Source organism: Stegodyphus dumicola, chromosome 9 (genome assembly GCF_044657685.1).
Source record: "Stegodyphus dumicola isolate Sdum_Otavi_A_Nest chromosome 9, ASM4465768v1".
Lineage (NCBI taxonomy): Eukaryota > Metazoa > Arthropoda > Arachnida > Araneae > Eresidae > Stegodyphus > Stegodyphus dumicola.
Genome location: NC_140776.1, coordinates 144096246 through 144110311, shown reverse-complemented (window position 1 = coordinate 144110311; position 14066 = coordinate 144096246). Strand labels below are relative to the sequence as shown.

At 35.3% G+C, this 14066-nt stretch overlaps 1 protein-coding gene across 1 annotated transcript in view; it reads left to right on the top strand.

Annotated features, from left to right (window-relative positions):
* LOC118196522 (tyrosine-protein kinase Src64B-like) overlaps window positions 1–14066 on the top strand; it is an 82857-nt gene that overhangs the window by 19317 nt on the left and 49474 nt on the right. The window contains exons 2-3 of the mRNA XM_035367982.2: window positions 777–907; window positions 13356–13449. Of these exons, the coding sequence (XP_035223873.1) occupies window positions 808–907; window positions 13356–13449 (194 nt within the window). The 5' untranslated portion in view covers window positions 777–807. The remainder of the gene's footprint in view (window positions 1–776; window positions 908–13355; window positions 13450–14066) is intronic.

Here is a 14066-nt window from a genome sequence, read left to right as displayed (position 1 = left end):
TAGAAATTGAGTTTCTACTTAAAAAAGAATGAAAGAAAAAGAACCCTATTCTGGCCCTTTAAGAGAAATTGAGCCTCAGTAATTTATACCAATTCTTTCCCATCTCTACAGTACTGATCAATGTCAAATAAATAAATAAATAAATAAAATAGATAAATAAATAAAATGCGAACACATATGTTTGGATAAAATTAACATGTTTCTGGAAGGACAATATTAATTTTAAAGCAATTTCAGTAAGTTATGTGCAATACCTAGAAACAATAGAACAAATCTGTAATTAGTGACGTGTTGAGTATCTGTTCCATATAGATAGATTGCTATGCATATTAAATCAACTGCATACGAGATTTTGCTTAAATGCCTCATTAGCTTGAGAGATTACAATGCGTACATATAAATGAATTTTTCGAAAAATCTTTATTTTTCATTTTCAATCAAAGCAAAAGACCTATATTATGAGCAATCATATGAGGAATTTTTTATCAGAATTTTGTTTTTCCCAGCAGGAATAATTTTTGTACAGAATGGTGTAAAATAAATGACAAACTAAAGTTTGTGTCCGTCATCATAATTAAAGATGTCTCCCAGCAGTAAAGTACATTATTTAAAGAGCTAACAGCTTGTTTAAAAATGAAAGTTTGCATTGAACGATAGGAAGTGTTATAGAGAAGCGAAAGTTTGACGAATAGAACCGGAAGAGAGTTCTTGATATGCCTAATGACTTTCTCTTATCTCTGCTTTTTAATAGCTTGCTTTAATTGTTTATTTTTCAGCTCCAGATGATAACAAAAGTCTTTAAAAGCCATGGGAATTTGCTGCCATTCCAAGCCCGTGAATACAACTCCTAAAGAAACAATAAATTTAGATACCAGGCAAGTTCAAGAAAATGGAGAAAATTTAAAAGGTGAGTTTTAATCGGCAATTTTAAAGATTTTGTTTTATTTCTATTTTTTAAATTATGACGAATAAAATGTATTTTAAATTAGTAAATTATTACCTAGAAGAAGTGTATTATAATTTATTACAGGAAATATATTATAATTATTGTCCTAAAGACAGAAGCCAAGATTCAATGTTTCAGTAAAAATAGGACTAATTTAAAAACATTTTTACATTAGCAAATACAAAGAAAAAATTTTAATCATTTTGACTAGCTTATGTGGGGATGTAAATAGGGAAGTGGAATAGGGACACGGGCATTAAGTTCAAGATCCTGGAGACCTTAAAATGAAATTGACGAGAAAATATTTAATTAAGACACAATAACACGCCGAATAAATACTAATTCAGAAGTCAAAGAACAAAAATTTTTTGTTGTTTGACTTCTGAATTAGAGAAAATATTTATTAGAAATTAAGACTTACTTAAAACTTAACTATTGGAAAAGAAAGATTATCCGGTATTTACATAGCTTCAAATGAATGTAATTAAAACCAGGAAATTACAGAGAAAAGTCACAATGGCCAATTTTGTAAAAATTCATGAACAAATGCCATTTATTTCAATAATTGTTCATATCTGTCCTTTCGATTCTTAATTTTGCTTCCCTTGACCGGAAATACACATTAAGTTGTTTAACTATAATTTAATGGAAATAAAAATGTAAGTGAATAAAACGCTCTTCATGGGGGGGGTAGGATAATTATTCAGGAATTGTTTTTAGTTTTGGTTGGTTTTCATTGTCACCATGCGCCTAAGACAAAGGTTTTGGCGAAGAGATAAAATGCATAGAATAATTATTCTAGCCGCTGATATTGCAAAGCAGTGATGTATCAAGTAAAGTCTCAAGGAGCCGTCCAACCGAGATAGTGGATAGCGACGTTGACTACCGTACCGAACGGCCCGGGCTTGAATCCCGGAGAAGGCACAGATGTTTGTAAATGTATAGTGTCTGTGCGGCATGGGAACACTCTAAATATTCGGAGAGTCCAAAGTCCTCTTGAGAGGTTGACGGTAGAAATAGAGGTGTGGGAGACCCTCGGACCCGTCCCCTTGGGATGCTGTAAATCAAAATTGGGGGGGGGGCGGAACTGAGCAAAGTCTAAATGTCACCTGTATGGTGCTAAAAGCTCTTGCCAACAGCAGGCGCAGTCTTGCATTCCTTGCGACAATATCCATGTCACACATGAGGAAAAGTAGGAAAACTCCCTGTTTGCCTGGATTCGAAAACAGGTCGAACTACCAGGTTTCACTTTTTTACTGCTCGACTGCTGGTGAGCTTCCCAAACTAAAGAGGAGATCAGATGAAGAAATAAAGGAAGCCCACTGGTTAATTCTAAAAAAATCTTTAATTGATGCTTTCTCGAGATTTTGAACTAAAATATATAAGTCATAGCTGATTAAAGGAGTCAGGTCTTCTAATAAATTCTGGTCTTAGGCGAGAATCGATTCTGGTTTCCGTGGACAGAGCTAGGATTTTTGCATTAGATTTGTGTGCAGCAAATCTTTCCGCGTATGATTTATTAAATTAAAACGTTTGGTGTGTTTTGAAATCATCTAACAGTGTTCAAACTCTCGGTGGCCGTTAAGTCTAACAACAAATGAAGTTTGAGAAGAGTGTGAAAGACGTTTTTATTTAAAACTAGGAAGAACAGAAGACCCGGTGCTTACAAATCAGCCAGTCACTTGTGGCAATGTAAATTAGAGTAACAGTCAGTCAGATGTAAAATTTAAACTAAATAAGCTAGTAGCCAAAGGCTACGCAGATTAATTTAACCCCAAGTTGACTCACAATCTAACCGAAGAGGAGATTCAGTATTGGCGATTATAATGCAAGGCGAAAGACTGCAAATCTTATCTCAACCTAGTAATGACCTCCAGAAACAGAACGTCCTTAGTTTTGCAATCTAAAATCCTTATCTTAAATACCAGAATGCCAGAATACAAATTAGCTCACTTAAATAAATTAAGTGAGCTAATTTGCATTCTGGCATGGAACCGGAAGGAAGAAGTGACAGTAAAGTTCTAAATCGTAAAACAACTGGTTAATTAACGTACAGAAATTCTACAAGGTTGTTTCTTGGCAAATTTTACATTTCACATCTCCTAAAATTGGTTTTTGTCCCAACCGCAGGTTGTGCAATTTTGTTCCTCTTCTCGTTTCTTTTAGAAACGACCAGAAATGGACTTTCGCCGCATCTGAGCCAGTGCTCTTAATGGTTGCATTCTTCCTGTGTATGATATAACATCTGACAACGGTAGCATTAAACAGTATCAGTGCATCTACTGTAAAGCTCACCTTTGGTGATCACAGTTTTCGGCTTTACCACGTTGTAGACACGTCTTGACTTATTCTGTAGTAAAGTGTCAAGAAAAAGTGGGTAGAGTCTAATTTCTCCTTTTCAGCGTCAGATAGGCAACTGGATGCTATTTATCAAGAAACCTAGTTCAATCAAATCTTATAAAACGTTTTAACGCAAGCCCTTCATATAATCTTCAGTGGTTTTTCATCATTGGGAATGAATGATTAAAATTTGATATTCTGTGATTTTAGCAGTTCAGTCATGTTCCGGCGAATATTGTCATCAGCGACGTCAATTCGGATAATTTCATCTTTCGTTAGGGGACCTTGGGAGACTTTTATTCCAACACTTGCAAAACACAATTTCAGATTTTCCCATGAATATCATCGGACGTTAATATGAATGGGGAGAGCGACGTTTGCGAATCTCTATGGATAATAATTTTCTGATAAGATGTCCTTGGTGTTGTTTGAGTGTTAAACCGTTTTTATGGAGACATTTTCAGTAGGTGTCAGACTCTCATTAAGTTGTTTATTTCCTGTAGGTATATGTCTCTGATTCGACATCGGTGAAGGCATCGTTCTTCGTGTGATACTGACCATGAAATTTGTTGAGCGGTGTTTGGGTTCTGTGTGCAAACTATAAGTTCCCCTATCGTGGGAACACTTCCTAAGACTGAGAGCTATTTAAATTTCACTCTGACATAATTAAAATTTGCATCGAACTTTAGGACTTAAAAAAATTAGCTAATTGGAGAACGAGCGCAGGAAAGTACTCAAGAGCTAAAAAGAACTAAAAATGAACTATTAGAAAATCACTATCATAATGACAATCATATTTATGTAATCATTGATAATCACCAAACAATGCAAGTAAATTTGCAATTTAGGGGAAGATAATAACCTAATATTTTTAATAAATTAAGAGGATTAATATATAGCTCCGGCTGTATAATTAAATATTTTTCTGTTCGATAATATCTAGAAATTTACTTTAGCTGAGGAATTAACATTCATTAGAATAAATTCGATGTTTTTTAAAAATAAAAACGATTAAAAGAAAAAGTATTAGAATAAGTTGGGAAAGAAATAGCGGTTGTTTTCATTTCCATTTCATTGAGATGTTTTGTTGTTTCTTTTATTTGTTCATTTCGTTTGTCCAAGTATTATTTCCATTTTGTCCAGTTCGGAGAACAAGTGCTCGCTAGAAGCGAGTAGTAAAAATCATTGACACTGGATCAAATTCCAGTCAACGGTCTAGATGTATGGAAGTTTTTTGTTTTTTTTCCAATGAAAAAAATTAATACTAGACAGCTTCCTTTTAAATATCCCCCTGTGAAGGCATGCCATTCTTAGGCACTTCGACATGTTTTTCAATAATTCTGTAAGGATTATGTTAATTTTATTAACAGTTAAATTTTAAGTTCCTTTCCTGTCAAATTCTTAACTTCAACTTACTACTTCTGGCCAGAACGTAGTTTTGGAATTTGCTGAATATTTAATGAGGAGCGGTATTTAAACCACGAAGTTACTTACTCAGTCAGAGAGAATCAGAGTTTCTGATTTACACGCGTCTGCCTTTTTGGCCACTCTCTCTCTCTCAAGCTGTTATTACGCTCGGCCGTACTCAGGCCCTTGCTAAGCTTCGTAGTCAAATAAGTTAAGGGGGCCAACTCGTTTTGAACCTTGATAGCTTCGGCTATACTTCTTTAGTTAATCTTAGTTTTAGTTTAATTCTCAGTCTTTTAAGTTCAAGTCCAAGCGCGGCCTTTGCTTGTACACTCCCAGGCGGAGTTTCGTTAAATCTTATTGGAATAATAAAGGGTTACTAATTCAGAAGTCAAACAACAAAAATCAGCGTTATATTTACAAAATTTTCACAGGACTAGTTTCGATGGTTTTACCGAACCACCATCCTCAGCTGCAAAACCGCAAATGAACAAGATAGGAAATAATGATTAGATAAGATAAGAAAGCCTGGACAAGATTAAGCAAGTGGATGGTAAAATCATCGAAACTAGTCCTGTGAAAATTTTGTAAATATAACGCTGATTTTTGTTGTTTGACTTCTGAATTAGTATTTATTCGGCGTGTTATTGTGTCTTAATTAATAAAGGGTTAGTTACCCTTCTATCTTGTTGTTTCTTGTCACCGAACACAAGCGATTATTCGCTTATCAGTTCATAGATTCTTCACTTCCAACATTAATTTAGAATTCTAAAGTCTGGAACTCTACAATTCGAAAAATTCAAACCAATCAGGTCACATTTCGGGATGTGGGGTTTCTTCAGTGCTACAACACGAATCGTAGACAAAAGCTGTCTTAATATATATTTTCCCGATAAGATCAGCGTCCTTAGAGCCATTCAGAACTCTTTTTTCAATAATGTGTAGGGTTTATATTTATTTTAACTAACATTTATTTTAAGTTTAAACTATCTTTCCTGTCAAGCCTTACTTTCCCCTGGAACTGCCAATGCCAGAGTATGTAAATTTTAGTAGAACGCGCAAGGATTCAAATTATCAGCGGAAGTATTCCGAGTTAAATAGAAAGGAAACGAGTTCGAAGTGTCCTGTTCTTACTTCACGAGCGCGGAGGTAGTTAGCCAGAAATTGAAGAACCCCGCGTTTCGGCCTGTGTGCTTGTCTCGGAGAATTGTTAATCGTTCAACGTGATATTCAAAGTTTGCTGAATTAGCAGCGGTATTGTAAAACGCGGTTAGGTCAGTTACTTTTAGAGAGCCTCGTAGTTAGAGTCTTGTTATTACTTTCTTTTCAGGTTCTTATTTTTATTTTACCGCCGGGTCGGCATAGTTTGTGAGCGTCAAGAGCACGCAATTGTAAGTACTTAAGTTGAATAAAAAGGGACTTAAACCCTTAGCAAGACTCTGTCTATTTTCCAGTTTCAACAGTCACCTCTTGGTTGCGTGCAAGTTGGAGGCGCGCAACTCTACATTGGCGCCCGAACTTATCGAACTGAAATGGCCGAAAATCGGATGGAAACCGCGGGCAACACCAAGAAATGGCAAGCCAATTGGAAGGATTTGGATACCTGGTCCAGACTTTGAGAGCGTCAGTCAAACCAAACGTCAATTTCGACGGAAAAAATTCGGTGGCGATATTTCTAGAAGGCCTAGAAAATTACTTTCAGCTCTACCCTGTGCCTGAAAGACAAAAGGTTGCCATCGCCATATCCGCACTAAGAGGTCAGGCCGCGCTATGGTGGAAGAATATAGGCAAATTTTTATTAGGGGAATTTGGAAGCCAGACATATACATTTGAAAATTTCAAAAAATCGTTAGTAAAGGCCTTCCCCATAGTGAAAGATCGAGCAAGGCTGGAAGCCGAACTATATAGTTTCTATCAACGGGATATAGAAGAGTTGACGGACTTTATTTTGCGAAAAATTAAGCTGACTGATATGCTATATGGGAAGAAACCCGACGCGGAGATTATTTAAATAATCTTACCAAGATTGTTACCTGCTGTTCAAGACTACTTCGAAATTAGAAACCCAAGCACATTGCAGGAGTTCTTCGAATTGGCGGTGAAGATTCAAAATCGCAGAATAGCGGAAAAAGCTAGAGGGGCATCGTATTCTCAAAGTACCCGAAGGAAATCTTCAAATGAGCAAACCAGAAATGCAAACCGCTCTTATGGAGGAAAGAGCTATCAAGCTAACTCATCGAACCTCGAAGGTCAAGGCCCAAAAAGAAAATTCGAAAACAAACATCCGCGTACCCAGAAGGCACAAGTTGAAAGGAAAGCTTTAAACGAGTAGAGGGGCCTGTGAAAGCGAGGGTCCAGACCCCGGAAGTTTTAAAAAAACCCTCAAAAAGACATTTAAATACGGTCATCGTAAAGAACTCACATCTACCAATTATACAAGTCCTGGTTGGCGATGTACCAGTAGAAGCCCTCATCGATACAGGAGCAGAAGGGAATTTTATGAGTGAAACATTCTTCAAAAAGAATTTTTATAGGTTACGATTATTTAAAACTAAAAATACCGAAATTATAGCGGCGCAAGGAAAAACCTGTCACTGCATCGGGAAATTATCATTAAACATACAGGTAAAAGAGGAAAGCCTCAAAGTATTAATTTTTGTAGTGAAGAATCTGCAAAATCCTCTTATTTTAGGTATGGAGTTTTTAAGGGCCGCGAGGGCCAAATTGAATTTTCAAGACAGTTCCGTTGTGCTGGAGATGGACCAGACCGTGGTGGAACCTGTGGAACAACCGCAAGTGGACCTTAGCCATCTGAATGACCATGAAAGTCAAGCTATCCAGCAAGTGGTGAGTAATTTTTCTAACTTGTTTTCAGAAAAGCCTGGTAGTTGTCAAATAGTTACGCATCAGATACAATTAAATGCCCAAAAACCTTGTAGGACTAAACCATATCGTTATGACAAGCAAAAAGACGTAATCATCGAAGAACATATTCAGGAGATGTTAAAGAATAAAATAATAACGCCCATAAATAGTGAGTACGCGAGTCCAGTCGTACTATGTAGGAAAAAGAACGAGTTTCCTTCTTCGGATAAAAGGGCTTGGAGGTTTGCTATCGATTACAGAAAACTAAATAGTATTACTAAATTCCCAGTTTACCCTTTGCCGGTTACAGAGGAAATTATTAGAAAGATCAAATCTACAAGATACATGTCTACTTTGGACTTAACGTCTGGCTACTACAAATAGCTATGAGACCCGAAGACATACATAAAACCGCGTTTATAACAAAATCGGGCACTTATATTTTTACGCATGCCCTTTGGGTTGTGTGGGGCCCCATCAACATTCCAGAGAGCTATGGACATTGTTCTAAAGCCTGTCCTAGGAAAATCAACTTTAATCTATCTAGATGATATAATTATAACGAGTAGTATGTTGGAACAACACATTAAAGATCTAGAAGTTTTTAAATTATTAAAAGAGGCCGGTCTTACAATTAACGCCTCAAAATGCAAGTTCGCAACTAAAGAACTTAAATATCTCGGTTATAAAATTTCGCAAAAGGGTATAGAAACGCAAGATTCAAAAATAAAAGCAATCAAGAATTTCCCACCGCCCAACACCGCCAAGAAACTTTCTTCTTTCCTTGGGTTATGTTCTTACTATCGGTCTTTCATAAAAGATTTCGCTAATATTGTTGAACCACTCTTAGTAGTTAAAAGAAAGAGAAGTAAATTTACGTGGACAGCGGAAGCAAATACAGCATTTGAAAGATTAAAAGAAACGCTCATCAATGCCCCTGTATTGAAATTCCCGGAGGGGGACGAAAACCTGGAAATTGCAGCAGATGCGTCGGACTATGCGGTGGGTGCGGTTCTTATGCAAAATAGCCATCCTCTGGCATTTTTTAGTAAAACGTTGAATCAGACACAAAGGAATTAAACAGCTACGGAGAGAGAAACATTAGCCGTATTAATGGCTGTACACAAATTTCGAGTTTATTTCGGCAAAGCGCCAGTAACAGTCTTTTCGGATCATGCGGCTGTTGATAGACTTTACTCGGGGAAAAACCTAACGCCCAGGTTAATAAGATGGGCTTTAAAACTTAAATAGATTTTATATAATCTCATAATCAAATATAAACTGGGTAAGGAAAACAATGTAGCTGACGCACTTTCTCGTATAAAACTGGACGATGAAGGAAATGAACTTAAATGCGCTGTGTTGACTTCAAAAATTTTAGATTCTAGAGATACGATTATCACTGAACTTAAAGCTGATCCTGAATTTGGAAATATCTATGCATATTTGAAAGACCCCGAAAGCTTTGAGCACACAGATATCGATGCGATAAGAAATAGAGCAGAAAACTATGAAATAATAGATAATTTATTATTTTATACGAAAACAACAAACGAAAATCTCGAGTACAAACCAGTCATCCCAGCCTCGTTTCGATTAAGCATTTTGAAGGAATTACACGACGCGAAAACAGCGGGTCATTTAGGGGTCAGAAAGACTTTAAAAAGGGTACGCGAGGCGGTATATTTCCCGCAATTATACAAAATAGTAACGGCGTATGTCAGGTCCTGCAATCAATGTCAGTTAATAAATGATATTAATTACAGCCCGGCCGGGTACTTAAATAGCATTCGCGCTACATTTCCGAATGAAATTTTAGGCATAGATCTCCTTGGTCCCTTCCCCCAGAGCGAGTTAAACAAAAATCGTTTTCTTTTAGTAATAGTAGATCATTTTTCAAAATGGATAGAAATTGTTCCACTTAAACGCGCGTCAGCCAAAACAGTCGCAGATGCATTCTTACACAGATACATTTTAAAATACGGTGCACCGATAAAAGTCATTAGCGATAACGGAAAACAATTGATTAGTCAAATATTTGAAAACATATGCACTGGACTTGGCATACGCCATATCAAAATGGTTCCGTATAGACCACAGGCAAACATAGTAGAAAGAGTGAACAAAAACATTGTAAAAATAATTCGCAGTTACGTTAGCACACATCACAAGCGCTGGGATGGCTACATAAATGAATTAACTTATGCTTTAAGAACGGCAAATCACAATACTACGGGAAAAACCCCAGCAGAATTATTTTTAGGCAGAAAGTTAATTACGCCTTTAGATAAATTATTCTTTGTGCAACAAAGAGAGCAAGAGTTTAAACAGAAAGATGTGCAAAAACTTATTGATCAGGCGCTTAAAAGCTCGGATACGGCAAGAAATAAGCAAAAAGTGTATTATGATAGAAAGCGCTGTGAAGCAGATTTTAAAGTAGGGGATAAAGTATTGAAGCGGAAATTTTCTTTATCAAGTGCCCCAGACAATTTTACTGCAAAGTTAGCTCCAAAATTTGAAGGCCCCTATGTAATTCAGGAAATCAAAGGAGTCGTATTGTACCTTAAGAACGAGAGAGGAGAGATATGCAAAGCAAGTCCCGACCAGGTGAAAAAATACTATAATCCAAATGATTTTGAAATCCTTAAAAGTTTCTTGCAGGACTCAAGTCTAAAAGAAGTAGAAGGTCCAGAAATAACGACAACCGTTCCACCACCCAAGAAGCAGAGAACTGAAGAGAGACCTAGCCCTTCTACAACCCAGACGACGGTACCAAAAAGAAAAAGTGAAAACTTTCAGACTCCAGCATTTAAGAAAAACAAGAATGAAAAGCCACCGCGTAAAGAAACCTTGGTAAAGAGGAAAACACCACCTACAACGTATCGCAGTAGAAATTATACATCAAGGAGAACGCTCCCAGGGCCAGAGAGTCAGGTGCAAGCAAGGCCGCCGTTCCGGAAACTAAAACGACAGCAGGAGGAACGAAAATACCAGGAACTACAGAAGAAATTCAAGAAGGACTCCAGACCGGAGGACGTCAAGACCAGTCGGCCAAGAGAAAAACGAAAAAGACAGCAACCCGACGATTACTCCGCCAAGAGGCCAGCATGCAGAGGACGCAAAAGAAAAACTAATGTGGACGACACTCGGAGGTCAGTAAGGAGAAGATTGACGTCCATAAAACCTATAACGTGGGAACAATTTTGCCAGAAAAGAATGACGGAGTTTCAATCATCGAAAACTCAAAGATAAGTTAAAATCTTCTATAAAATTTTTCTTTTGTTCCGAAATGTTATGCATAAGTACGAAGTTCTATGTTTTGACGAAAGTCAATATGTCTCGGTTGAGACTTAGTTTTGTTTTACTTTATTTAGCTAAGGCAAAAGTATTATTTTCTTTAAATACAAATCTAAGAACAAGCAATTTCTGTTGGTCGAAAGACTGATTCTGTTAGGTTAAAGCCAAAATTTGGCCGAAGATAAAAATAACTTCGTATTCTTGTATTAATAAGAATTTTAGTTTCAGTGCCGCCAGCTTGGCGAAGAATTAGTAAAGTAAAAATTTATTTTTTCTTATTCATTTTATGGTAAATTGTAAAAATCATATGTATTAAAATTTTGTAAATATATGTAAATACTTGAAAGTTATGTAAAAGTAGAATTTAGTCTAGAAGCATAAAATTTTAGATGCTAAAAGTAAATGCTTAAAAGCAATGAATTCAAAATTTAAGTATTAAAACTGTAGATAAGTCATGCTTTAGAGCGAAAGCCTGCATGTCTAAAGATGAATGAAGGGGAAGTTAGAATGAATGTGTTTTGTAGGGTTCTCCACCTACACTTGAATTTTTAAGAATGTTAAAGTAGCTCATCGAGTTGTAGAATGTCGAGTAAGGTGTGTCTATTTGGTCGTTGAATTCTAACAAATCATGGTGGTTAGGGAAAGTGTTGTAAGACTAAAACACGAATATTCCCGTTTGACACCACACATGGTGGAGAGCCAGGGTAAAGTTAAATTAATGCTTGAATAATTGAATGAATGTGAAGTAAGCAGTAACTAAGGAAAACGAATCGTTTAAAAACAAAAATTTATTCAGTGTCAAGAAAGTGTAAATTATAATGTATTTAGAAAGATACTGATACTTATTCCTTCCAGATGCTGGAAGGAAAAGAACAAGATTGATTGATAAAGTCCAGGAAAAGTTGCTGTAAGAAGAGAGATTTATATAAGTATTGACAGAAATGAAATTTAGTATACATTTTGTTACATAAGATTTTTTTTTTTTTTTTTTTTTTTTTTTTTTTTTTTTGTGTAAACGAGGCTCTTACCAGTTAGTTCAGAATTATAGAAACTTTACAACAGGTCATTTGTAGGACCCGCTTCCAAGTTTTCCAAATTCTGGCAGCGGCAAATGTAGGGTTTTTATTTATTTTAACTAACATTTATTTTAAGTTTAAACTATCTTTCCTGTTAAGCCTTACTTTCCCCTGGAACTGCCAATGCCAGAGTATGTAAATTTTAGTAGAACGCGCAAGGATTCAAATTATCAGCGGAAGTATTCCGAGTTAAATAGAAAGGAAACGAGTTCGAAGTGTGCTGTTCTTACTTCACGAGCGCGGAGGTAGTTAGCCAGAAATTGAAGAACCCCGCGTTTCGGCCTGTGTGCTTGTCTCGGAGAATTGTTAATCGTTCAACGTGATATTCAAAGTTTGCTGAATTAGCAGCGGTATTGTAAAACGCGGTGAGGTCAGTTACTTTTAGAGAGCCTCGTAGTTAGAGTCTTGTTATTACTTTCTTTTCAGGTTCTTATTTTTATTTTACCGCCGGGTCGGCGTAGTTTGTGAGTGTCAAGAGCACGCAATTGTAATTTCTTAAGTTGAATAAAAAGGGACTTAAACCCTTAGCAAGACTCTGTCTATTTTCCAGTTTCAACAGTCACCTCTTGGTTGCGTGCAAGTTGGAGGCGCGCAACTCTACAAATGTACGATTCAGAAATTTTACAACTGTCATTATTAAGTGATGTACTTCAACACTTGCTCGTTAGATGAGGGCCGATTTACAAAGCATAATAAACTATATGAAAAGCTCAAAATTTTTCGAAAATAACTAAGCGGAGAGTCTTTGACAAATATTAGGTGGCAGATAATAATTTGTGACTAATTATGAAAACGTGTTTATAGCTTTTGCAGTATGCAGTCATTTACTGAATTTCTTCAGGTTTAAAACGCTGTGGGTTTAAAACGCTGGTTTAAAACGCTGTATAAGATGCACCCCTTAATTTCAGAATCAGCAACAGAAAAAAATGACTTTTATTTTCTAGAAAATTAAGATAACTGAAATGAAATGCAACTCTGAAATATTTCTTTCTAATCAACTTGTATTTATCAACAAAATTATATTTATTTATTTAATATGGAAAATTAATTTTGGAAAAATTAGTAATTCTGAAATATTTGTGATTCCATGTAAGTTTCGTTTTAAGATCGAAAAAATACGGTATATAAATTGCAAAAATTTCTTTGCAAAATCGGAAAAACATGGTATATGAATTGCAGTATATTATTTATTTTTTTGTTTACAGCATATTTGCATTGAACGTGTTTTGTAAAAGAAAGCATTTATATGTAAATATCCTACATGGGTTGCACACCGTCTCTATACGAATGATATTTAAAATGTTTTATATATTTGTACTTCGTTTTAAGAAACGGATTATATTTTATAGTCTGTACTTTTAAAAGAATTTATTGCTTTCCTAACTGATATCCCTAAGTTCTGAGCTTTTAATTTCTTATCTTAGGAAGGTTAGCTGTTGCATTGTTTTCTCTCAACACAAGAGACAGTGCTATAATTAGTTTTGAAGAAGGTGATACACTTATCATAGAAGATGATAGGTAAGCTACATCTTTTTGTGTAGAAACTTCATGGATTTCTGAAATACGTTGATCATTATGATTCTTTCGCATTAATGAACTAATCATGGTTATTTTAATGTATATGAAAAGGAAAGAAAGAGAGAAAGAAATAAATCATAAAATAACCGTAAAACTATCTTGATAACAAATTTAAAAATTTGACATTAATTTGATGTAATTTTAAAGAAAATCTATATCACCTTACAGATTAGGATTTACCCCATTAAACAGTGGTTCTATTACAGGAATGGATATTAAGCTAAAATGACTGTTTATGCACATGTAGTACTCTAAAATAACTATATTGAAGTGCTTGATGAAATTATATATATATACGTATATATTTTTTAATTTAACAAATATTCGCTATTCGTATAAAACTAATCTAAAGTTAATTTAAATTTAAATTTTAAATTATGAAATTTTAATTGCATACAAATAAAAGATAAATATTGCTGCGAACTAATTTACAGTATCATTTAAATTCTAAGAGCACATGTAAATTCAGTGTACATATCTAAAACCATGAAAAAAAAAATAATATTCCAAAAATTAATCTCAATTTTTTTAATGAATTTTTAAGACCAAATTAATTT